The sequence below is a fragment of the Ceratotherium simum genome, chromosome 22 (assembly GCF_057802395.1).
Source record: "Ceratotherium simum simum isolate JZ-2026a chromosome 22, ASM5780239v1, whole genome shotgun sequence".
In the NCBI taxonomy this organism is placed as follows: domain Eukaryota; kingdom Metazoa; phylum Chordata; class Mammalia; order Perissodactyla; family Rhinocerotidae; genus Ceratotherium; species Ceratotherium simum.
This window is the reverse complement of record NC_141921.1, coordinates 42580417-42603923: the sequence shown is the minus strand read 5'-3', so window position 1 is coordinate 42603923 and position 23507 is coordinate 42580417. Positions and strand designations below refer to the sequence as shown.

The window sequence follows — 23507 nt, the reverse complement described above, 5'->3', positions numbered from 1 at the left end:
TCTCCCCTGGGTGGCTTGGGGGGTAAGCAGAGGAAGATCCCCCAGAGATCTGGGGGGATCTGCCCTCCCATAGACCCAAAAGGGGCAGCGACAGCCTCCCTCGAGAAGCGGGAGCGGGCGTGACGTGTAAGGACTTGGGGGGACCCGCGGTTCCAAATCTCTCTTCTGCCAATGCCTGGCCATCCACCCTGAGTGGTCAGTCCTTAGGAACAAACACAGCAAGAGCACGGTGGCTGAGAGCTGAGAGAATCATTCCACCTCTCTGTCTCTTTAATTCAACAACTATGTGTTGAGGGCCTACTGTGCGCCAGGCACTGTTCTAGGTGCTCTCCTAGTATCACAGAGCAGGTGGAATGGAATGATGCATGTGAAGTGCTTAGCACCATGTCTGGCATCTGGAAAATGCTCAGGACATATCAACCAGCAGCATCGTCGTCATCATCGTCGTCACCACTGCTAAGTCCTGCAGGGTCTCTGACCCACTCCCAGGCACCAAGGGCGGAGAACCAGCTGCTGGGCAGTGCCCACCCCCAGGGCTGGTCCCTTGTGCTCTGGCCTGAGCTCTGCTCCCTCCTCTCTCCTCCATCCCCTGGGAATACCCCCTGACCCAGGGGGAAGGCAGGACCACTGACCTCTGTGGCCAGAGAATGGCAGCCCAGACCACAGGTAACATGCTCAGGGGACCCCCACCCGGCCATAATGGAGGCAAAGTTACATCTGGGACTGTGGCAGGCCCCTCCCCTGGCCCAGCCCTGCAGAGCCTGCAACTGGAGGCCACGAGGCAGCAGCAAAGCTCTGGGGCCAGCAGGTGTTAGGGCATCTGCTGTACCAGGGGCGTGGCTTCTGCAGTCCCAGACCCCATACCACCCCAGGCAGCATAAACTGAGCGCCGTAGGCCCTACCCCCAGTCCAAACAGCCTCTGGAGTCTCCCAGCCACCCCACCTCCGAGGGAGACGAAGAACCACCTTTGTCCTCCTCCTCCTGGCACATGGAGCTGGCTGAACCATCCGGGTCACAGCATCCTGGCACACCCGTTGCTTGTTCTACACTCACACCACTCAGTACATGAGGAGGGAGGGTGTGTAAGCCCTCCAGGACATGCCCCTCCCTCCCGGTCCTCTCCTTTGGGGACATTTTGCTGCCTCTCCTGGGTCAGGGAGGGGAGGTAGTGGGGCTAAAGCCAGAGACAGGAGCCAAGTGGGTGAGACCCAGGTCCTGAGCGCTCAGGGATGACCCTCGGGCTCGCAGGCCTGCAGACGCACGTCCCAGACGTGTCTGACCCTCGCGTGTGGGCGTCCCCATTCCACAGACCGGGAGATCGAGGCTCTCCCACAGTCACGCACTCAGGAGGGAGGGCAGCCATGACTTGGACCCAAGTCTGACTGATTCCAAAGTTTATGCTCTCTCCACTCAACCACACTGCCTAGGAACCCAGCCCTCTCCTTGGCGAGCTCAGAGCAGCCTCAGGTGGCTCCTCCAAAGCCTGTAACTCGAAGGCCAACCAGCCTGCCCTAAAGGCAGATGCGATGCCGCAGCTCAATCCCCGGCCTCGTAGACAGACTGACCACTGGGAATGTCACCGCCCCCGTGGCCTCGCCGCGAGAACTGCATCTTCTCTCGCAGGGAAGGAGGTCATAGAACACAGGATTTCCTGAAGCAGGTGTGGCTGGCAGGATGATTTTAGGTGCTACGTGGCCTTTTCTTTTTATTTTAGTAGCTGTCGATTTGTTTATTGTATATTAGATCAGATAGAAGTAACTAGCACATCTAACTCACAATTTCATGGATATTTTTGCTTAGGTAGTGTCTATGTAAGTGAAAAAAGTGCACTGACTTAAGGGAAAATACTGAGTAAGTAAAACACAGGTGGTTGGAGGATATGGCACATCAGAATGCCCGCGTCTGGGAGGCGTGACCTGGTGCAGTGACCAGCATCCACGAGAGGGGGCACCCGGTGGTCAGGGGGCTGGAAGTGGGGTGCCCTGGCCTCACTGGCTGTGGTGAACTCCACGGAGGCCCGCACAGGAGAGAAGAAAGCAGGCAGGGAGGCAGGGAAGAGGGAGAGAGGGGCTCAAGGGCTCACCCAGGCGGGCTGGCCGGCTGTCTGCATCCACCCGGCCCAGCCTGGAGGCCACATTGCCGCCTGCCCTCCCGGGCTGCGAGGTCCGCAGCTGGCTGATGTAAAACACACATGTTTTGACTGAAGCTGCTCCCCGCCCCCACCTCCTGAAAAACGCCAACATTAAAGGGAGCGTAGCTTTGTAAAACTGAAACTGTAAAACGCTTCTGAAACCCAGCCCGGGGGATTAAAGAAACCACATGAAAAGGGATTGGGGACGACCTGGACGCTGACTTCCTGTTCAGAAGTTCTCTCAACATGTGCCTCCCACCCGGCCGAGGCGTGTAGTGAGGAGGAGGAGGAGGGAGGGGAAGGCCAGGGCCAGTGGGGGTCTCAGGGGGCCTCCAGAAGTCCAGAGCTCACTAAGGTCCAAGGCCTGACAACCTCAGCCGTGGCCCTGCCAGGCCTCTGACCTCTGGGGACTCTGAGGGGAAGGTGCCATGTTGCCCTTGGCCTTGGGACCCCGCCCGCGTAGTAACAGGGGTTGGGAGCACAAGGGACCACAGCCACCCACCATCCACTTCCAGCCTCTGCCAGTCTCCCCTGCTGCTCCCAACACGGTGCTCACTGGCCCTGGACCCTTTGGAGAGGTGGGAGGTCCTTGGAGCCCAGCTCATTGTCCTGTCCAGTGGGGGTTAAGAGCCTGCCCAGGCACAGGAGCCGACTCCAGGTTCACCCAGTTCTGCCACTCACTTGCTATGGGACCCGCAAGGAGCTCATTGGAGCTCCCCACCTTTTCCTTCCCCATGTCACCAAGCAGTGAGGGTAGAACAAGCAGTGCGTGTGCAAGATGCTGTGACAGGGATGGTGCCAAGGTGGTTCTTCCCCTGCTCTCACAAGACTGGGGTGGGAGTTCCCCTATGGGTCTCCCTCCCGCTACATGGTGTTGGGCAAGTCACATCCTCTCTGGGCTCAGGACCCTCATCCTTGGAATAGGATGGGCTGGGTCAGAGGGGAAGCCTGGTCTACCGACATTCACACACACACATTGCATACACTCCGCACGGACACACACTCACACCCCCCATCACACGTCATGCAGACACAGACCCACACACACAGACACACACATCACAGGCCTCTTGGTGGCCACCGCCACCCCCAGCATCATTACAGCCCTCCCTCCGTTATATAAACTTCCTGTGCCCTCCAGTGTCCCCCGCAATCACTTACCTAATATTAGGATATTAAAAAATACGGCAAGATTTTAAGAGACTTATTAAAATGCAATTAGCAGCATGTACGACTTAAGCAGGGAGATTATTTTTAAAAATGACTTGATTGTGCGGAATACCACGCACCTTCCCGAGGCCGTAAACCTGCCAATCACGCACATTCTCAAATGAGGAGGTTTCCTCCCTTTCTCTTTGTCCTTCAGGGTTTTCTCCTGCCCCTCCCCCCTAGGAAGGCTGCAGTCCCCCCCCTAAAAGTGACACCCTACACACAGGCATACACTCCGAGCCCCCTCAAGAGGCCCCTCAGAAGGAAGCCAAGAGGGTTAATCAGGGCCAAAGCCAAGCCTGGAGAAGTTTCGAGAAACCGGCTAGAGGGTAGGCAAGGGGATGGAGGAGCCCTCACTTACCCCCTTACCCCCACCCCATAAAGATTTGGATTGGCAGAGGCTACAGCCAGAGTAAGGATGACAAACCGTCCTTGCTGAGAAGGGGCTGGGGATGCGAAGGACTGAACGGAGGAGGAAGAGGTCGTGGGGAGTGGGTTACTGCTGACCCTCTCTGCGGGCAGAACCACAGAGACCCCCTGCCGGCGGCCCCCGCAGCGCCCACTCGCCCGCGCTGGAACGGTGGGTTATGCTGCCCCCTGCTGCCCGCTCTGCGCACTGCAGCCCCGTTCCTGGGACCGGGTGGCCGAGCGAAGACGTTCGCATGGTCCGGGATCAGCCCTTCTCCAGCTGCGGGGTCCACCAGAAGGACCCCTGGATCTTCCACGCTCTAAGCCGAAGAGAAACACGCACGTGGAAACGTGTTGACCGCTCTCGGGCCGCCCCCTCCCGGGCAGCCGCCCCCTGGCTGAAGGAGTTTATCAAATGTGCTCGCTACTTCCTGGCATTAGGCTCCCGCTGGCACTTTTATTCCAACCATAAAAAGGCTATTTCATTGAGAAATAAAGTCCCATCTCCCTGACGTGTCACTCCTTTCGGAGCTCTTACTCAGCCGCCAGGCAAAATTTATGTTTCCTGGATGCTCTCTCCTGGGATTGCAGCTGGAAATTGGGGAGAGGGCTGGAAGAGGTATTTCTTTTGTGGCCATTGGACATGTGTTTATTCCTTTCGTCTAAGGAGCCCCGGAAACCCAAGGTGTCCGGGAGAGAGCCTCCGCCTTGGAATGAGGGGGCCAGATTGAGACCTGAGTCTGCCATCTGTTAGCTGTGTGACCTTGGGCGAGGCCCTGAGCCTGTTCCTCATCTGTAAAATGGGAAGAATAATTCCTTTCTTCTTCGGAGGGCTGGTACTGGACGCAGTGAGCACATGGAGGCAGAAAGCACTTGGAAGCTGTAGGAGGGTCGAGTATTGCTGTTATTGCGGAGGCAGAGGAATTCTCTGACTTAGAGGGGTGTCCCTGGCACAGATTCTCCCAGGCAGTGGTCCCCAGCCTCCACGGGCATCAGAATCACCAGGAGGGCTTGTTAAAACACAGATTGCTGGGCCCCACCCCCTGAGTTTCTGGGTCTGCAGGTCTGGGAGGACCCCAAGAATTTGCATTTCTTCTTTTTTTTTTTTTTTTGGTGAGGAAGATCAGCCCTGAGCTAACATCTGTTGCCAATCCTCTTCTTTTTGCTGAGGAAGACTGGCCCTGGGCTAACATCTGTGCCCATCTTCCTCTACTTTATATGGGATGCCGCCACAGCATGGCTTGACAAGCAGTGCATGGGTGCACACCCAGGATCCGAACCTGGGGCTGCTGCAGCAGACTTTGAGCACTTAACCGCTACGCCACCAGGATGGCCCCCGGATTTGCATTTCTAACGTGTTCTCAGGTGATGCTAATGCTGCTGGTCTGGGGACCCCACTTTGAGAACCACTGTTCTGAGAGCTTTGAATTCTGGCATGTGGGTCAGCTCAGCCTGGCCTTGGGAGAGGAAGGAGGAACTGGTGGGGGGGTCACCTGTGGAGCAAGTAGGGATGGACTTTGGCCAGCTACATGGGAACGAGCATCTGTCTACATCACCCCATCTTGTCCCCCCACTGTCTTGGCCTGATGTCTCTGGAAGCCCCCACCCCCAGAGACCAGATCTGTGAGCAGCAGAGGTGTCAGGAGGTGGGCTGAGCTGGGGAGAATGGACGCTCAGGGGAGGAGTTCTCACAGAACTGCATTAGAAACTCCTGACTTACCAGCTTCACAGATGACCCCACATTACCCTGGAGCGGAGGTTGCCTGACCATCCGCTCCTGTTTCCCAGCAGCCCGATGCTGAAACAGAGGCTCAGAGAAGTGAACTGACTTGCTTAAGGTCACACAGCTCGGGCAGGACACCCGGAGGAAAGCTCTTGCCACCATGCTGCGTCTCTGTTATGCAGTAATTTGGAGGATTACTAAGCGATGACTCTAATTCTGCTTTAAGTAATATTCAAATACCCAATGGAGACCTGCAGCTAAGGCTGGAAAAGCATGTAGTGATGGACGAAGTCTGTGTCTAAAATCTGGGAATTTGAGACCTTCAGCAGGGGAAAAACAATGAGCCTCCATGTTGCAGGGCGTCAAAACCGGCTTTGTGCTCAGGGAGGAAAACCCAGCAGGGTTTTCCTGGGTAACTGGACCACCGGCTATGCTGGGTAAGAGGAGAGAATGGCAATAAAAGCATCATAAACCCTGGACTTGATGCACAGAGTCACGGAGGAAAAAAGACGAGGATCCAAGCTGCTGAGGGTGGGGAGCTGCCAAAATCCCGGGTTGTCTGAGATCCCGCCGGCAGGGCGCTGACCCGGAGGGGAAGAACCGCTCCCTGCCGGGATTTCACTGATCACAGACTTGTCAGCTCTCAGCCGTCAGCTGGAAACAAATGACTGCAGGACCTGGGAGGTCTCAGAAAAACTGGAGGTCCCCAAGGCAGGGAAAACACTCGTGCATGTGTACACACGGTCCCAGGATCAGGCACAGGTGCCACCCAGGCCCTGCTAGCGGACCTAGAGCCCTGGTCACAGATCTGAGGTTGTCCTGTCTTGAGGGAGAACGGGAGACCACCCCAGAAGCCCCGGCACTTTCTAATTAAACACGACTGTCCCGGAGTTGAGTCGGTGCGGAGTGGAGCAAGGGGGGAGGAAGAGAAGTAAAGTGGTTTGTCCAGCTGCGTGGTGCGCTGAGCTGGGAAGAGTGCCCAGAACAGTTAATGCCCAGACCCTCTCCGCCTTGCAAATCGCCGCCCGCCTGAAGGGTGAGGAGCCATTTATGCCAGGTGAAGGCTGGCGATTTCATTAACTCCATTCCCTTTGTCTCGTCTCCAAGAGTACAGGGTGGTTAAACATGAGGAGGACTTGGTAAAGGGTCAGCCTGGTTTACAGGACTTTCTTGGGTGTGTGTGCCCCTAGCCCATGGGGTCCCAAAGCCGGTTGGCTCTGCAGAGATGGAGAAAGGGAAGAGGTGGATGGGCGGGGGCTGGCTGGAGGAGAGACAGAGAGACAAAGGCAGAGACAGAGACTGATTCCTGGTAGAAACACCGCAGGCTGGTGTATGAAATAGAAGATGTGACGTGTGTCAAACATCACCGGCAGCCGCCTCCACCGACTCATCTGGAGGCAGCGGGGAGTGGCACAGGACCGCAAAGAGGAGCCCTTAGAGTCACCTTTCTTTCCAGTGGGATGCTTGGCCTCTCTCCCCCAGAGCGCCCCCGTGTCCTCTTGCTGCCGCTCTTGTTCCTCTGATGTCCACTCTCCAGCCAGCTTTTCAAAGCCAGAATAAAATCCGGGCTCCCCCCCTCCCACCCATGCCCTCCTGCTCGCCCCACCAGCTTCAGTGGCCTTCTTTCTGTCCCCCCAACCCTCCTCAAGGCCCTTGTACTTGCTGTCCCTCTGCCCGGATGTCCCCCCAGCTCTTTCCAGCTTCACTCCTCAGAAGGGCCGCCCCAACCGTCCCACCCAAAGCAGCCCACAAAACCCCCCTCAAGCTGCGTGTGTGGGTCTCTTCAGAGCACTTGGCATTACCTGAAATTGTCTGTGCTTGTGTTTATGGTTGGTCTCCATCCCCCCACACACAAGTGCACACACACTCACACGCTCGCACCTGCATACACTAGACCTTTCACTCCTGCACCAGGGTGCAATTCTCTGTCCAATTCACTGTTCCCTTCCCAGAGCTGGAACGGTGTCTGGCACAGAGGATGCACGCCATAAACATTTGTCAAGTGATGGAGTCCAGGATCTGCACTACGGGAAGGCCAGGGGGTCTGGGGAACCAGCCAAGAATGAGCCCACAGTGTCAGCACTGGGCTCTAACCACCTTCCCCAGCAGCCTCTGAAGACCTTCTAGCCCCGAAGCCATGGGCTCCTGTGAGCTGATCCAGGCCTAGGGGAGGTCAAGGACTTCTTTCCTCCGCGGTCCTGGCCACCTAGCCAGGTGTGCTGGGCAGTGGCCACAGGCTTGTACCTCCTCCTGCTGCCTTCCCCTCTAGGTGTCAGGCTTGCCCTGGCACGGGGGCTGCCATCCCCGGGCAGCGGCCGCCTGCAGGGGAACCGCCTGGCAGGGCGGGGGACTGGCCCTGGAGTCACGGCTCCGATTCAAGAAGGGAAATCATCCGAGCTTTTAAAAAATTAAATGGAGTCAGTAATTTGATTTCAGAGAGAAGCTGAAAACCTCGTAATGGCAGGAGCAGCTCAATTCCGTGGTGAAAAGGAAAAGCCTTAAATGGGGCTATTAAGCTCTTGCCTGGGATGGATCTGCCCGGAGAAGGAGGAAGGAGGGGGCGGCAGGGGGAGAAGTCGTCCTCGAGGTAGAGACCGTTTATCAGCCGAGACAACCCTGATTATTTATTTATTTATTTGTTTCGCGTTCTGGGCGTCGCCGACGGCCTCCTCTTGGCCGCGTTTCAAATCCCACTTCCAGTGATGGGCCGGCCTGGAGGGGAGGGGGCGGTGCCATCCTTCCAGGGGAGCACCAGGTGCTGCTCCAGCTCAGGCCACAGCTGGGCTTTGGAGCCAGGGCTCCTGCGAGCGCTGGTGTCCCCGGGGGACAACGGGGTCACTGGAGCTGTCCAGGCCAGCGGGGTGCCAGCTGCTGCCATGGGAACCAGAGGAAGGGAGTGGTGAGTCATGAAGACAAAACAGTAATGTTCCTCATTCTCCTCCCATGGGGTCCCTTAGAGACCTGGGGTCCTGGCCCCCTGGGCCCTGGGGTAGGGGCGTCTCACATCATAGGATCTTATCACCCCACCCCCCAGAGATGTTGAAACTGTGGCTGAAGGCCTTCCATGCTCTCTTGGGAGCCCGAGTTGGGCTGCTGTGATTTGCCTTGATGGCAGCAATAGCCTCAAGAATGACTCACAGGTTCTGAGCACGTGCTGTGTGCCTGGCCCTGTGCTAAGGCTCTGTATCCGTTTCCACACTTACCCTTCCACAGCCCACCAGGGGGGAACTATTATCATCCCTCCGTTTGACTGATCAGGAAACTGAGGCACAGAGAGGTTAGTGCCTTGCCCAAGGTCACACAGCTAAAGAGTGGAGGAATGGGACTTGGACCATAGCAGCCTGCCTGCAGAGCCGGCACCCTCCCCTCCATGCCTCACTAGATTAAACAGCGAGAGGGCAAGCATGCAGACGCTCGGCTGGCCAGGGAGAGGCCAAGGGGCATTGCCCTGCACTCGGGTGGGAGGTCCAGGCAGGTGGGAGGCATGCCAGGACACTGCCCTCCCCACTCCTTTGCGCTTGGCGTCCGCTGGGGCACTCCCATGCCTCACTTTGGCAAGGCGGCCTCGCAGAAGCCCCTCCAGACATTCTGAAGCTCAGGAGGCCGGTGACTTTCCAGGCTGGTTGCTAACGTGGGCTCTGTCAGCTCCTGCCGGGGGTCATCTCCTGGCCAGCAGGGCAAGGGTCTGCAGGCTCGGCCAGGCTGGGTGAGGAAACACCCACGGGAGCCAGGGGCTCAGCATTTGCTGGCTGCGTGTGCAGCCCCCGGCTCATCCTGTTCCCATGGCCAGCGAGGGGCTGACTCTGGGCCTCGGGCTCTAGCTGACCCTCCCACAGCTGAGGCTGTGGGCTTCTTGGAGGTGGAGGCCAGAGGGCTCTCCAGAAGGGCTGTCAGGTGGCTGCTTTCTGCTGGCAGCTGCTCAGCAGTAAGAGCTGGCAGGGGGACTTCTGGACCCACCCTGCTTGTCCCCATGGGCTCAGGTCCCAAGGCCCTCAGATGGTCACGGGGGTCTGGCTGCTGCCACCACACCTTGGAAGTATTCGCCGTTGGGGCAGTGACTGTGGCAAGCGTCCCCAGCAGGAGGGCGAGTCCTGGGCCCTCCGTGTCCTGAGCTGGTTCTGGGGATGACAGGTCCAGGTGCCCTCTGGCCCCCTTCCCGGGAAGGCCAGGCCCACTCTGGGGTGGCCCCGCACCCTCCATTATGAAGAATGTTTCCTGGGGCTCTCTGGGGGACACCTGGAACCTGAGGCCTCTTCAGCCAGGCTGGTCATCGAGGGCCTCGTCAGTGGCAGGACCTCCTTGCCAGCCTTGCCAGGCCCCCTGCATGGGCTCGGTTGCAGTCATACCACCTGACAACCCTCCCAGCAGGAGGGGACTTCCTGGTGGCTGGACAGGGTCCTGCTCAAGCCTTATAGTTCCTAAACGGTCAGTGAGGGTGACCGACAACCCTGAGACCAGGAGCACTTTGGACTGTTCAGACCTTGAGGAGAAGAGACATCTGAGGACAAATGCAGGGTTGGGGCCGTGGGGGCTGGGGTGACTGGATGTGGGGACCCGGGGCTAGCCTGGACAACTGCTAGGACTCTGAGGACAGTGCAGCTGAAGGGTGGTGTCTAGGTAACCCTGCTTCCCTCGGGGGCGCAGGGACCATGCTGATCCTGCGTGGCTCTGGGAAAAGGGAGACGGTAGATGCCCAGCTTCTTCCGCAGGTTTGGCTGTTTGCAAAAATCGCCCAAACTCCTTCAGCGAGAGGGCAGTGGGGAGAGAAACAGCATCAGAAATAGGAGGATGTGGGCTTCGGCTGCCTTGAGGCTAGCAACCCGGAGAAGAGCCTGTGGGGGCTGGGACCTCTGGCTGGTTCTCCAGGCTGTCTCCCGGGCTCCAGCCACAAGTCCTTTGAGGCATGCCTCAGTTTCCCTCTCTCCATTTGTGTGCACAGCCACTGACCCTCTCCCACTGCCTCCTTTTGCCAAGTCTCAAGGCCCTGGGAGGCTGTGGGCCAGGCAGGACAGCTGGGAGGGGGGCTGCCCTCAGGTGGGAGCTCTCAGGGCCCCAGTTTTCTCTGGGGAATGTTCTGAATTTGAGGAGGAGGAGACATGGCCAGAGGTGAGAGTGGGGCTCCCTTTGGAAGAATAGTGGTGAGAGAGAGGGTCCACCAATGCCTCATGGGGATGGGGCCCTTCAGAGGAAACCATGGGTGCAAGACAGGGCGATGGGCTTGCATCGGCCAGTCCATTGAAAGGTTGGTGAGCATAGCTCTGAGAAAGCCGTTCCCGGAGGCCCCCAAGGCAGCTGATCCTGCAGTCTGGAACAGGGAAGAGGCCGCAGATGGCATTCCTGCTGGAGAGGTCTCCGGTCCCAAGGATGGTGAGAGGGAGTCATCCTCAGCATGGCAGTTAAGGCAGGCAACTCCCTTCCTGAACCTTCCAGAAAGGAAGCAGAGGTCAGCCCTCCTCCTGAGGAAGCAAAATCCTCCGACACTCTGCTGGAAGGGCCATGCATGTCCCCTTTACAGATGGGGAAACAGGCTCTGGGAGGTCAAGTTCAAGCATTGGGAAATTCCTTGGCTGAATTTAACAGACCTTTGACCTGGAGTCCTTGTTGAGAATACGTGGGCATCAAAATCTATTTTTGAAATTGAATCACAGGTTTTCAGGTTTTCTGTAAAGCACACCTGCCCCCGACCCCCTGCCCCTGCTTGACGCCACCAGCTGGTTTCATCTTGAGCCATTCCCTATTTTGATGCCAGATACGTCAGCCCCGCCCAGGAACCACACAGCACCAGGCTCAGCCTTGACACTGGTGACTCTCTGGGCCAGATCATTCTTTGTTGCGTGTGGGAGGGGGCTCCTGGTCACTGTCGGATGTTTAGCAGCATCCCTGGCCCTTACCCACCAGATGCCACCAGAGCATCCTCCTGAGTCGTGACAATCAAAAATGTCTCCAGACATTGCTAAATGTCCCCCGGGAGGCAAAAATATGCTCCCGGGTGAGAACCACTAGGTTAGAGCTTGCAAATTCTGGCTCACGAGTCAAATACAGCCCTTAGACATGTTTAGTTTGGCCTGCAGAGAGTTTTAAATATTTTTTAAATTAACTGACAAAATTTTATAACCAGCTTCTCCTGGAAAAACAGAAGATTTGGCCACACTGGCCTGCCTCCTTACAAGGCAGGAATTAGCTCCAGCTAAGTGAGAGTACTCTCTTTAAAGGGGTCTGATGGCTGCCAATTCACCAGAGTCTCCACCCCTCCCTATGGTCTCCTACACTGAGCTTCATGGCCTTTATCATTGTACACTCCTGCCATGGTTTTCTTACCTTCCCTCATTTGCACTCCCTGCCTGACCCCTAGAGGCATTTTTGTCGGTAACCCCTGCTTTAAAATGTAAAACAGCCATAGCTACACCTCTTGGTTTCTCTTCTCCAGGCTGGACTCTCCATTGCCTCCCCTATTCTTGACATCCCTGATCTTAAATAACTAGGATTTCTCCTATAGGTTCTAACCACTTTCTGGGGGGGAAAGAGGAGATAAAAAAATATAATTTGTAACGGCCAAGTGCTTAGGCAATCCTGGTGCATTAATATCCCAGCATATTGGTCATGTCTTTACACAGAGAAATGCTCTTTGTCTAAAACATTTTTTTTTAAATTCCTAGTGAAAATTCAGTCTGACGAGCATTTATGAAGTGCTTACCAAGGGCAAGGCAGTCTGATAAAGCCCATGAAGAATAAAATGCTGAACAAGACACAGCCCCTGATCACAAGGAATTCACAGGCTAGAGGGAGAGATGGGAGCGTGCGCCAATAACTATAATAAGAATAGAAAGACCTAGAAGCTGCAAGGGAGGTGCGGGGAAGGTGTGCTGGGAACTGGGGAGGGGAGAGATTCATTCTGGCTGCTGATATTAAATTAATAAAATGAGAAAGAGAACATTCTTTCCCCATGTAAATCTTTCCAGAGAGGCCAGAAAGTCTTCCTACAATGTTCTTACTGCTATTGCTGAGCTATTTTTGTACTTTATTTACTATGCCCCTATCAAGAACCTTCCCTCTCTTCAAAGCCCAGAACAAAGGCCACCTGCTCCTTGGCCTCTCCCCTGAGCCCTCCTGCCCTCTGTTATCAGTCTCTGGACATTTCTTCTCTCCCATTCCAGACTAGACAGTGCTTGAGAGCAAGAACCCCATCTGGTGGCCTCTGGTCCCTCCCCAGCCTCCCCCGGGGCCTCACACTCAGCAAGTGCTTAGACAATATTTGTTGGATAAAGTTATAGCTCTCCCTTTCCAAAATCAATGTCATCACTGCAGAAAACCATTAAAACAAAAACAGCCGAAATGTGTAAAAACTTTCAAAAACATTTCCATTTTTAGCAGACTGTTAGAACTCATCCCCCATCCTGCCTTTTCCTTTGTTGCTAATTCTGAATTTGGGGCTAGATGTGGTAGGCAGTCCCCCCTTTTAATCTTTAAATATAGTTCTGACTATAATTACATTTTTATGCAGCACCGAAACATCATATCCTGGTAACGGGGCATTCCTGCACTATTAACATCTGAGTTAAATCTCCTTCGTGTCTGTCTTCTATTGAGGACAGTTAGGAAGTCTAAGATGAAAGGGATCGACATCATTTGTGAATTATGTGTATTTCCTCATGCTGTATTTCAATGGGTTTTGCTCCTGGTGGTTTTTCGAATACCAGGTTGTCTGGTAGCCGTGCTTTTACAGAAAACTCTTTTCAAGACTGGAAACTCAGCATCCTGGCACGGAGGACACACACCACGTTTAGAAGGGGGTTTGTCTTGGGTTAAGAAATAAGCTTCATTGCATAGTGCTCTTTGCCAAGGAGCCTAATCTGTCTAGTAAGTGACCTGAGAACTGGACGCCACACAGATAGCTGGGTGGATCAAAATGGAAGGGGCTCATCTGGTGCCAGGAACTCTGCTAATTCCCGTCGTCTCCAGTCGTCACAGCAGGTACCGCTATTCTCATTTTGCAGAGGAAAAAACTGAGGCTCAACAGGTCAAGTGACTTGCCACTGAGGTCCTGCAGCTAGCTAGGAAGTTGCGGTGCTCCAGGGCCCTGGCCGTCCCTTCCCTGGCAGTTTGACTCCAGAGCCAGTGACCACGTCACCACTTATCTCCCACGCCACTCCTGTTCCCGGGCCAGTTGCAGCCAGCATACCTGACACCACCACTTACCAGGTTGCGTGTGGGACCTGTCAGGCCCAGAAGGGGAAGCCTTGTCACAGGAGAGAGAACCACAGGGCCAGGGAAAGAGGGTTTGTGCAGCGTGTGCCTGTTACGAGCAGGCACACTCTCAGGGTGACTCACTCCGGAAGAAGAGGATGGAGCTGCCATTTCAGCGCCTTCCAGGCTCAGGGCCATCCTATAGAAAGCCTGCGTTCCCGGGGCTCCTTGGGCCTCCTGGTATTGCTATGGGGCAACGAGGAGTTAGTTGCATGTGGCAAGGTGCATCCGGTGCCCGATGGCTGTCCTCTCACGGGGCCACCCTGGCAAGAGTGCCAGGCCTCGGGGGCATCAGTGGCAAAGGTCCGTTTTCAGCCAGCCCCACAGTTCTGTTCTCCACTTCTCTGACTCCACATGGCATCAGTGGCCCGAAGGAGAAGGGGCCTCCAGAAGGGGCAGGATAGCCAATGCCACCACCAGGACACTGACCTGGGCCAGGAGTATTTCAGCCGCTGGGACACTGACCACCGCAGAGTCCCTGTTTTCAGTCACTGTGAAGATGCTGGACTGGTGAACTGAAAGGAACTTTAGTCTCAGGGCTTCCTCCAAGTGGGAACCTCTTTTGACCAGACCAGTCTCTGCTCGGGGATGTGAATTAAGACCTCCGACTCTGGCTGGGATAACACTGAAGGGGGGAAGGACGTGTGACACAGGAAAAGTACACATTTGTAGATACATGGACGAAAGGGTGGTGGCAAGACCTTAGCCAGGGGCCTCGCCCGCGGCCAGCACAGCACACTTCCAGGATCCGTGACATGAGATTACGTGGTGTTTGGTACCTTGAGCCTGAGCTGGAACTCGGCTGCACTGATGAAGAAAAGAAAAAGGCCACCCCAAACCCCAGGGGATCCTGCCATTTGAGGACATGCCAGGAGCAGGGCTGCCCCTGGGAAGCTGCGAAATGTGTCTGCCAAGACTGTCTTCAGCTTTGGTGACCTCGCCTGGTGCCCCTTCCATTACCAAAGCTGCTCTTAAGTAATAAAGCTCATATCAGTTGTTTACACTTTAGCAAGAATTTCGTTGTGTCAGCCCTCTCATGGGGGCATTTTAAGCCAGCTCTGCAGTTGCTAAATGAAAGCATCTGTCTCCAAATAAAGGGATTTCAAGCATCATGAATAAGGGAAGCGATGTTGGGGGACTTAGTAAAGCCTTCCCCAATGCCCTAAACTCACCAGAGCCCCATCATGGAATTTGGTCCATGATAAAATTCTACACAAATGTAAAGTCTTAGTCATCTCTGATCTACCCACACAGGATGAAGCCTTTGATCCACCTAACTTTGCATACAGATTTCCTTCGAATTTAAATTCCCTGGAGGTAGGAAGTGGACTTCCAGATTCTTGGCTTCTCTATACTACACCCCACGCTGAACAAAATTATTATCATACACAGAGTCTAGATCAGGGGTCCCAATCGCTATCAGATCACGAAGCCCTGGAGAGCCTGATGAAGGCTGCAGACCCTCTCCCATCTTTGTTCTCAGACCATCTCAGGACCTCGCAGGGGTCTGAAGACCCCGGGTTTGGAGGCCCCTAGCAGATGCTCTACTTTTCACCCGCAGTCTGCACCCCATCCATACTGCACACACCCTCATCCTTCAGCAAGAGCAAAGGTCTCTTTGTCTCAAGAAATTCAGGAATACAAGGCCAAGGTTGGCGCTAGAAGAGGAGAGTTGGTGTGGGACCACGGGGATAAGGTGCCCACAGGAGGGAGGAACACAGAAGGGGCGATGAGAGAGCCATGAAGCCGGAAAGGGTGGACATTAGGGGTGCTCCTGGGTCTCACACGGTGGGCAAGCGGCTTCTAAAGAGCAGGCAGAGCAGCCACTCACCAGCCAGTGGAGGGAGCTCCGCAGAGTGTTCAGCACCTGGTGAAGCAGGAGTGTCCCCCTGTGGCCTGAAACTGCTCCTTCCAGAAGCAACTCCCTCCACAGGGGCCCCCTCCCACATTCAGACTAGCCTCTGGACTAAACCCCCGAGTGTCACAGCGCCCAGGTCAGGGCTGTCACTCCAGTGCAACCAGGAAATACTATTTAGCCAGGGTATTTTTAGCAAGAAGCAAGCTCGGAGCAAATGTCATGTGAGCCGTCTTCTCTTACACGGCAACTTCGGGCTATTTAAAGAGACGGTAATTACGCTCCTGCCACCACGATCAGGATGAGCTGAATGCGTGATTGCAGGAGCCTGCCGTCTGCTGCGTGGAGCACTTGACACTAAAGGAGCCCAATTGTCGAAGCTGCCTGCCTAAATCTGTCCGGCCTCGCAGGCGGACATTTGGACCGGCACTGGAGGGGCGGCAAACTGCTCTTCGGGGCCTCGCAGCTGCTCCCAACAGTGGCTCCGAGGGCGCTATGCCTCGAGACCCCCCATCCTGGCAGCGCTGCTGCCACCACTGACCTCCCGCCTCTGAAGACGGTCTTGCCTTGGGCTTAGGACGGTGACGATGATGGTATTGATGTCCACGTATGATCCCATCAGGCTGGCATCTTCCAGAGAGGCAACCAGCTCCCCTCGAAGGGACAGCAGCCATGGGGTCTGGAGAAACAGGACACATTCATAAACAGTCTGGCCAAGGAGACACGGTCGGTAGGGGATCAAGAAGAAAGTGTGCTTGACGGGACAGTCAGGGAGGTGACAGGGCCAAGGGGATGACGGGCAGGACCAGGAGGCAGGGCAGCAGGCCACTCAGGGAAGAAGGCAAACCGGACACTTGCACCCCTTATTCTTTAGGGGAGCAGACCCCTCGCAGGAGCACTTGGCACATAGTAGGTTCATTCACAGTAAGTTCAGCCTCATTATGAGGCTGAAAGAATGAAGGCACTGGTACCTGCTAGCAATGCCAGCCAGGCAACCCATCCTCTGCCCAGGCCAGGCACAACTGGAGTCCTGTCCTCAGGTCCACCTGCAATGCTTTAGTGGGACATTGGCCATCGGGGCCTTGAATAAAGACAGGTGTCTAGATGGTGGGAAGGAGACAGGGAGGGGCCCCTGGCCCGTATCCTAGGAGGACAAGCAGGAGAATTCAGGAGATTTGAGGAAGGGAAAGCTCACTGACCCAAATATTCAAAGGGATGTGAAATGGGGAAGGGACCAGGTCCTTCCAGAAGGCTGCTGAGAACAGACCTAGGACCAGCAGAAGGAAGGTCTGGGGAAACTGCTGCACAATATGGGAATAGGTGGCCTTGCAAAGGAATGAGCTCCCCGTCACTGGAGACTTCACGGAGGGAATCTTAGCATGGGAAGGACCTCAAAGACCTCCCGTCAGCCCCCCACCCAAAGCTGGGGACTCTTCCTCAGATTTCCTCTTGGATGGCCTCAGGCCTCTGCCTGGAAGGCACCAGGGGAAGCTTCAGCTGCCAAGACAGAGCCCAGAAGAATTGGCTCTGTCCACCAACACTCTCCAAAGGAGAAGAGAAGTCAAAACCTTCTGCCTTGGAGTGTCCCTGAGCACCAGACCTGGCAGAACCTTCCAGAAAATTGCTCATGCCTCACCTACCTGTCCTCTGGTGCTTCCCAGGGGCAGGGGCAGGGAGACCTGCAAAACAAAGAAGAAGCAACATCTCCTGGCAAGCGGTAAGCAAAGGTGAGTGAGTAAACATTTCTGCCAGAGCACATAAGCGCTGGCAATTACCCCAGCAGGAGGCCGGCGAGAGAGCGGTGCCGGCCGGGTTGTTTGCTCATTAAGACAAGAAAATCATTTATGTTCTGGGACTCGAGTGTCAACAGACCCAGGGAAATGTCGTTGCCTCAGCTGCCACCCTGGGCCCAGCCAAGGGGCAGCTGGGGTCCCAGGCACAGCTGGTGAGGCCAAGAGCGGGTATGCATGGCACGGTTGCCATTCAGGATGCACGTCCCATCGGAGTTGTCTCCTCAGATCCTCCTATCTTGTTTTTCTCCCTAGTTCACCCGTTTCTCCCTCGCCTTTTTTCTTTCCTTTCCAGATCTAACAAGCAAGGGCAGAGAGGGGGCTTCTATGGGCTGGGCATGCTCACCATTGGCACCATACTTAGGGTGACCACCCACCCCAGTTTCCCAGGGACTGAGGGGGTTCCTCAATGTGGGACTTTCAGTGACAAAACCGGGGCAGTCCCAGGCAAACCGGGATAGTTGGTCACCATGTGGCACATGAGCCTCGTGGCCATCCCGTAGGGGGCACCCTTCTCCCCGTTTCACAGACGAGGGCGGAAGGTGATGGGTGAGCAGAGAAGCTTCCCTGGAGCCCCTGCTGCAGCCAACCTTTCCCCAGCTCTCCTCTCAATTCTTCCCACTTTCTCCAAACCCCGTTTTGCGTCTGCTTCAGACCTGGGCAAGGAGGTCTCGGCACAAGGAGGGCGTCACAGACCAGCAGAGGGTCCCTCGGAGCTCATCTGACCAACCCCCACTCCCGTACAAGGTGAGGAGACTGAGGCCAGAGGGGACTGACTCGCCTTGAGGACAACCCCCCCACCTTAAGATCACCCCCTACTCCTCCGTACAGACAGAGGGACTCCCAGGAGCAGAAAGCAGGGAGCTGGCTCACCCGCAGTTCCCAGCTCTGCTGCCCCTCGGCCCCGAGAGCCCCCAGTGGCAGCAGGCTCAGGACGGCCCACGGGGAGCCTTTTGAGTGAGCCCCGTTTGTCTTTGGAGGTGCTGCCTTCACTTGGGGAGCGAAGAGGAAGGAATGGGGAAGATGCCTGAGGTTTGGGGAGAGGATAAAGAGGACTCGGCACTTCCCTTTGCCACCACCAAAGCTGTCCCACTGTTCCCACACCCTGTCCCTCCGCTGCAACCCGGAGGAAGGCAGCGAAGTCCCGGAGGCTGGGCTTTTAGGCGGAGAGGAACAATTCTGCTAAAGAAGGAAGGGAAGATGCGACCAAGCGCGCAGCCAAAACGCACTGTGCCCTTTAAGGCCCCACGCGGAGGCTATATTTAGGGCCGAGGACATTCCGCAGGACCTCGGGCAGCCTTCACTGGGAGCAATCGCTAATCACTGCATTGAGTTTACGGGTGCCCCTGGGCACACTTAACCCAGGGCAATGAATAGTTATTGCTCTGCCTCCCGCTCGGGGCCTGTGGGCACACTTAAGCGAGCTTGCGGATCGCTGTGAGCGGGCACGGCTCGGGTACACCCTTGGGCACCCTGCGCCTTCAGCGGGAAGAGGCAGAGTATTAAATATCTATGTGCCCTGTGCCCACAGCTGCATTTAGCCAAGGGCAAGGCCGGTGAAACGGCTTTAATTAAAACTTAATGCAAGTTCAAGGTGCAGACACGGAAGCAGCGGCTGCAGAAGTCACCAGGAATGAATCAGTCAATTCGATGAGGTTCTCAGGTGGGGGAAGGAGGTAGTGAGGAGGGGAGGTGGGGCGGCAGAGACTTGTCTTCTGTCTCGTGCATGTTGCCCACCTCTTTGTGTCTGTGTTCTGGAATGTGGGGCCACCACACGCTCCCACATCTCGCTTGGTGAAGGATGCTGGGCATCCTGGCTTCAAAGGCAGGTCATCGGAGACAAAGCAAGCTCCTGGGCTGGAGCCGGTCCTGCTTTTCTCAGCAACTCAGCCCAGTGTCGCGTGACACTGACAACACTGTCCCCCTGGCGGCAGCTCCTAGAATTACAGGCCCAGTGCAGAGTGAGAAGTGACCAGCTAGAATGTCAAAGAACCTGGTGGTAACACTTAGGCATCCTGGGGTAGGGCCCTACGAGTCTTAGGAGACCAACACCAGGCTTGGCGTGGCCACTTGTGCTGCTGCAAAGGCAAACGGGGAGAGAAAGGCCTGCCCATTCGGCCCCTGGTCCTTAAGAAGCAAAGGAATATCCAAGGGGTCTGCCCATCTGCCCAGGATGGCAGTGAGCGGGGCTCAGAGCTAGAGGAGCTCAGGTCTTGGGAGCCTTGGTTGGGGGACTCTTTCTGCCTCAGCACACTCATTTTAAAATTCAGAGATGAGATCATAACTATAAGCTCTCCCTGGGGCAAGGGTCCACATCTCGTTCAAATGTGTTCCCTCAGCACCAGCACAGCACCTGGCATACGGTAGGTGCTTAATAAATGCTTGTTGAATGAATGGTGACTGTCATAGGCAGGCTTTTGCTCCAAACTCCTCCTTTCGTCTCTCCTTTCCTCTTCTCTCCCTTCCCCTCCCTCCTTTTTCCTCCTTCGTCCCATCTTCCTTGTCCTCTTGGGCGGGGGTCGCACACTGGCATCCCCCAGGCCAAACTCAGCATCTTCTTTGAGCCACACAATGTTTACAAAATTAAAGTCAACTTTTTAAAATTAGGAGATTTCACATATAATTATGGATTTCCAGTGTCTCCTGAAAAGTTGGAGAGTCTGCCCAGATGGGGCTGTGGTGGAGCGGAGGCTGCCGCTCTGCAGGGGCCAGGGCTGGAGGCTGTGCTGGCTCCAGCTTGCCACGGCCCCCACCACTCTGCCTGGTTCATAGCCCGGCCCTGCCACTTACCAGCTGAGGGGCCTCGGACACATCTCCTAGTCTCTCTCTGCTTAGGTCTCTCACCTGTAGAATGGGGATGATAACGGCGCGTGCCGCATGCGATGGCTATGAACACGAAATGAGTTAATATTTGCAAAGTGGTTAGAACAGTGCCTGGCACAGAGCGAGTGGCATAATAAATGCTAAATAAAAGAAGATAAGAGTACAATTTCTTACTGCCTCCTCAGTCTGGCACCTTCATTTTTGCTGCGAGTCTGGCCTTCGTAGGCATTTGCATTTGTAACCTCACCCACCTACCCACCCAAATCTTGTTTAGTTCACAGAGGCTCCAAAGGGACTAGAGAGAAACCTGACTTCAAAGAGCCCACAAGGCGGTGGAGGAGCTCATTTGGAGAGAAACCTCCATTTCCTGATCTTTAAAGTGGAGACATTACTGCTCATTGTACCTGAGGTCCTTTCATGGCTAAAAGTCTGTAATTCTTTGACGTTACCCAGGTCAAGAAGGAGCATCCAAACTAGCAACTTTTTCCACCCAGAGAGAAAGAACACAGCTTTAGTGATAACCCCAGTCCTCCCACTGTCCCCTGTGCCAGCCACCCGGGGAGGTTGAGAACGTTAGTTCAGAGCCTTTAACATTCCCACCTCTACCTCCTCCCTCCTCCCAACTTGCTCAGACGAAAGCCCAGTAGAACCGTGCTCCCAGCCAGTGCCCACAAATGTCTTCAGGGGAACGATGCCACACTGCACCTCCAGCTGCCACCTCTCTGCCCAGCCACGTCTTGAGGCTCGGGAGCCACGGCCTCTGGAGAGAAGCCCAGCCTGGGATGTCCCCCCATGCCCCTCCAGGTCCCCTGAGCCTGTTACCTGAATGAATGTTGGGCCCACAGTGGACGCTATCTTGGCCCAGCCTGGACATTGTCACTGGACACTTCATTATATAGCAGTCACTCTGCTCCAACCTTTTCACCCCTCTTTGAAATATTCTGATTTCTAACCTGTAATTTGCTTCTGGAAGTAGGGCAAAATTCACGCGTGCAAATGAAAGAAGAAAACACAGTTCGTAGGCTGCAATCATAGGTCAGCGACTGTTCACAGCGAATGTGATCGACACCAACCGACCAGAAGCCGGGCAGAGCTCTTAGAAGAGGGCTGGGAAGGGAGACGAAGGCTGCAGGGATTCAGAACCCGGGTCGGGCTTCCGGGCTCCTGCAGTTCAGCCCTGTCTTTGAAGCTCTCAGGGGTAGGGGACATTTGTGGATTTCAGGAAGGTCAAACCTGGTCAGACAGAATAAGAGCTTGTGCCTGAATGTCCCTTGACAGGTGGCAAACATTTGCTCACACCTCCTTCAACCCTGTCTCCTTCAACCCTCACAAATGCCTTGTAGGGCAGGCTTTCTTATGCCCATTTTACAGACGAGGCAGTTAGGGCTTAGAGAAAGTAAATGATGAAGGCAAAGTGTTGATGGGGTGGAGGTGGGGGGCGTCAATGTGGAAGGTGATTGCAGAAAGAAAGACAAAGAGAAGGAACAGGATAGTTCCTGAAATTTCTTCCCCCACTATGAACAACAACCCATTCCAGAGAAACCCTGGGCTTGGTCAAGGATGGGAGGACAAAGAAATGAAGGAGAGGAAACGGCAGTGTGGAGAAAAAGAGAAGAGAAGAGGAAAATACGAGGGGTTGGTGGGGCAGTTCGCACTCTTTCAGGGGCCAGGCAGTGGAATTAAGGCAATGAGAGTCCCCAGGGAGCGGTAACCCTCTGCCCCCCTGATTTAGCCACAGCCTAAATCAGGGTGGCCTCTTGTCCTCCTGGTCCCCAAAGAACCGTCACCTCTCCCTCTGACTGGCGTAAGCCCACCCCTCAAACCCCAGCTCCAAAATCCGCTTCTCTGAGCCTTCCCTGGACAGGGTCCCGGGTGGGGCCTGAAGCTCATGCAATTTGGGGCAAGGCCCTCTTTAAGAAAAAGAATACACAAATATCTCACTTTTACAAATTTTACAGAGTCGTATGGTCTTGTGAGCACATAAGGGGCCAGTGCCCTGAGGCTTGTGCTCCATCAGCTCTGAGGTCAGTCAGCCTCTGTGAATCTGGCAGCACCATTTATTCACTTCATTAAGAACTTACTAAGCACCTACTGTATGCCAGGCCCTAAGGCAAACACTGTGTTCCCCACCCCCACCCCCACCAAAGACACTCCAGATCTAGCAGGAGACTGCCGTGTGAGCAGATACGGTACTAATCAGGGTGGCAGGTGCAATGATAGAAGCAGGTACAAGCACAGAGAAGGAGCGATCAACCATCTGGAAGACTGCCTGGAGGAGGCAGCATCTGAGCTGGGTTACCACGCCTAGCGGTCTTTTGAGATCTATGCCCATAAACTCCACGAGGGCAGAGCCTGGGTGTCACCCCTCTTCTCTGACTCTCTCAGCTCCATTTCTACAGACGAATGACGCACAGTGTCCCCTTTCTTGACATCTGCACTCGGGTTAGCTCCTTCATTCTCCCAGAATGGAAGATGCACACGAGACATCACCAGGTGTCCCTACAGAAAATATTACCCAACCCACCTCCTTCTGCAGGAAGCAAGCCAAGCATAGGACTCGAAAAATGAAGTCCCCATTGGGATCCGGATGCAGGAAGCAGCCCATTTGGCAAGAAAAGAATCCAGGTGGTTGGGGTTCCTCTGGGTCCCTATAATGAGAAAAGGACAGAAACGTGAATTGAGCCTGCTGGGGTCAGAAATCTCAGACACCTGGGTGTAAACTGAAGGGCTGCTCTGCCTGGAAGCCCCTCACCTGCTGCAGGTAAAAATAGCAGTAACGGGAAAGGCCTAGAAAGATACACCCACGGGAAATCCCGTTGGCTCTACCTTCAGAATATATCTGGAATCCTACCCCTTCTCCCACTCTGGTCCCTGGCCCAGGTTTCTATAGCTGCCTCCTCTCTTGTCTCCTGGCTTCCACCCTCACCCCTCATTGTCTGCACTCCACTCAGCAGCCAGTGGGATCTTGTTCAAAACTAGGTCAGATCATGTCCCTCCTCTGCTGGAACCTCCCCACTTTTCACTCCAAGGAAAAGCCAAAGTCCTTGAAGGCCCCACATGATTTTGCCCCTCGCCTCCCTGACCTCCTCTCCCACCTCCCTCCCTCTGCTCCAGCCACACTGGCCTTCCTGCGACTTCTCAAGCATGCCATGCACGCTCCTGCCTCAGGGCCTTTGCACTGGCTGTGCCCTCTGCCTGGAACTCCCTTCTCTTAGATAACTGCAGGGCTCCCTCCCGACCTCCTCACTGAGGCCACCCTCTTATCGCCTTTATTCTTCCTCTGCTTCCTTTTTCTGTAGCTCTTACTATCTTCTCCCCTGCTA

The 23507-nt window shown here is 55.2% G+C and overlaps 1 protein-coding gene across 1 annotated transcript in view; it reads right to left on the bottom strand.

Annotated features, from left to right (window-relative positions):
- Window positions 1-23507, bottom strand: part of CIROZ (ciliated left-right organizer protein containing ZP-N domains) — an 85255-nt gene that overhangs the window by 46844 nt on the left and 14904 nt on the right. Inside the window, 9 exon segments of the mRNA XM_087445764.1 lie at window positions 13801-13902; window positions 14146-14291; window positions 14294-14341; window positions 15502-15583; window positions 16113-16250; window positions 17212-17261; window positions 21019-21147; window positions 22705-22788; window positions 22791-22832. Of these exon segments, the coding sequence (XP_087301890.1) occupies window positions 13801-13902; window positions 14146-14291; window positions 14294-14341; window positions 15502-15583; window positions 16113-16250; window positions 17212-17261; window positions 21019-21147; window positions 22705-22788; window positions 22791-22832 (821 nt within the window).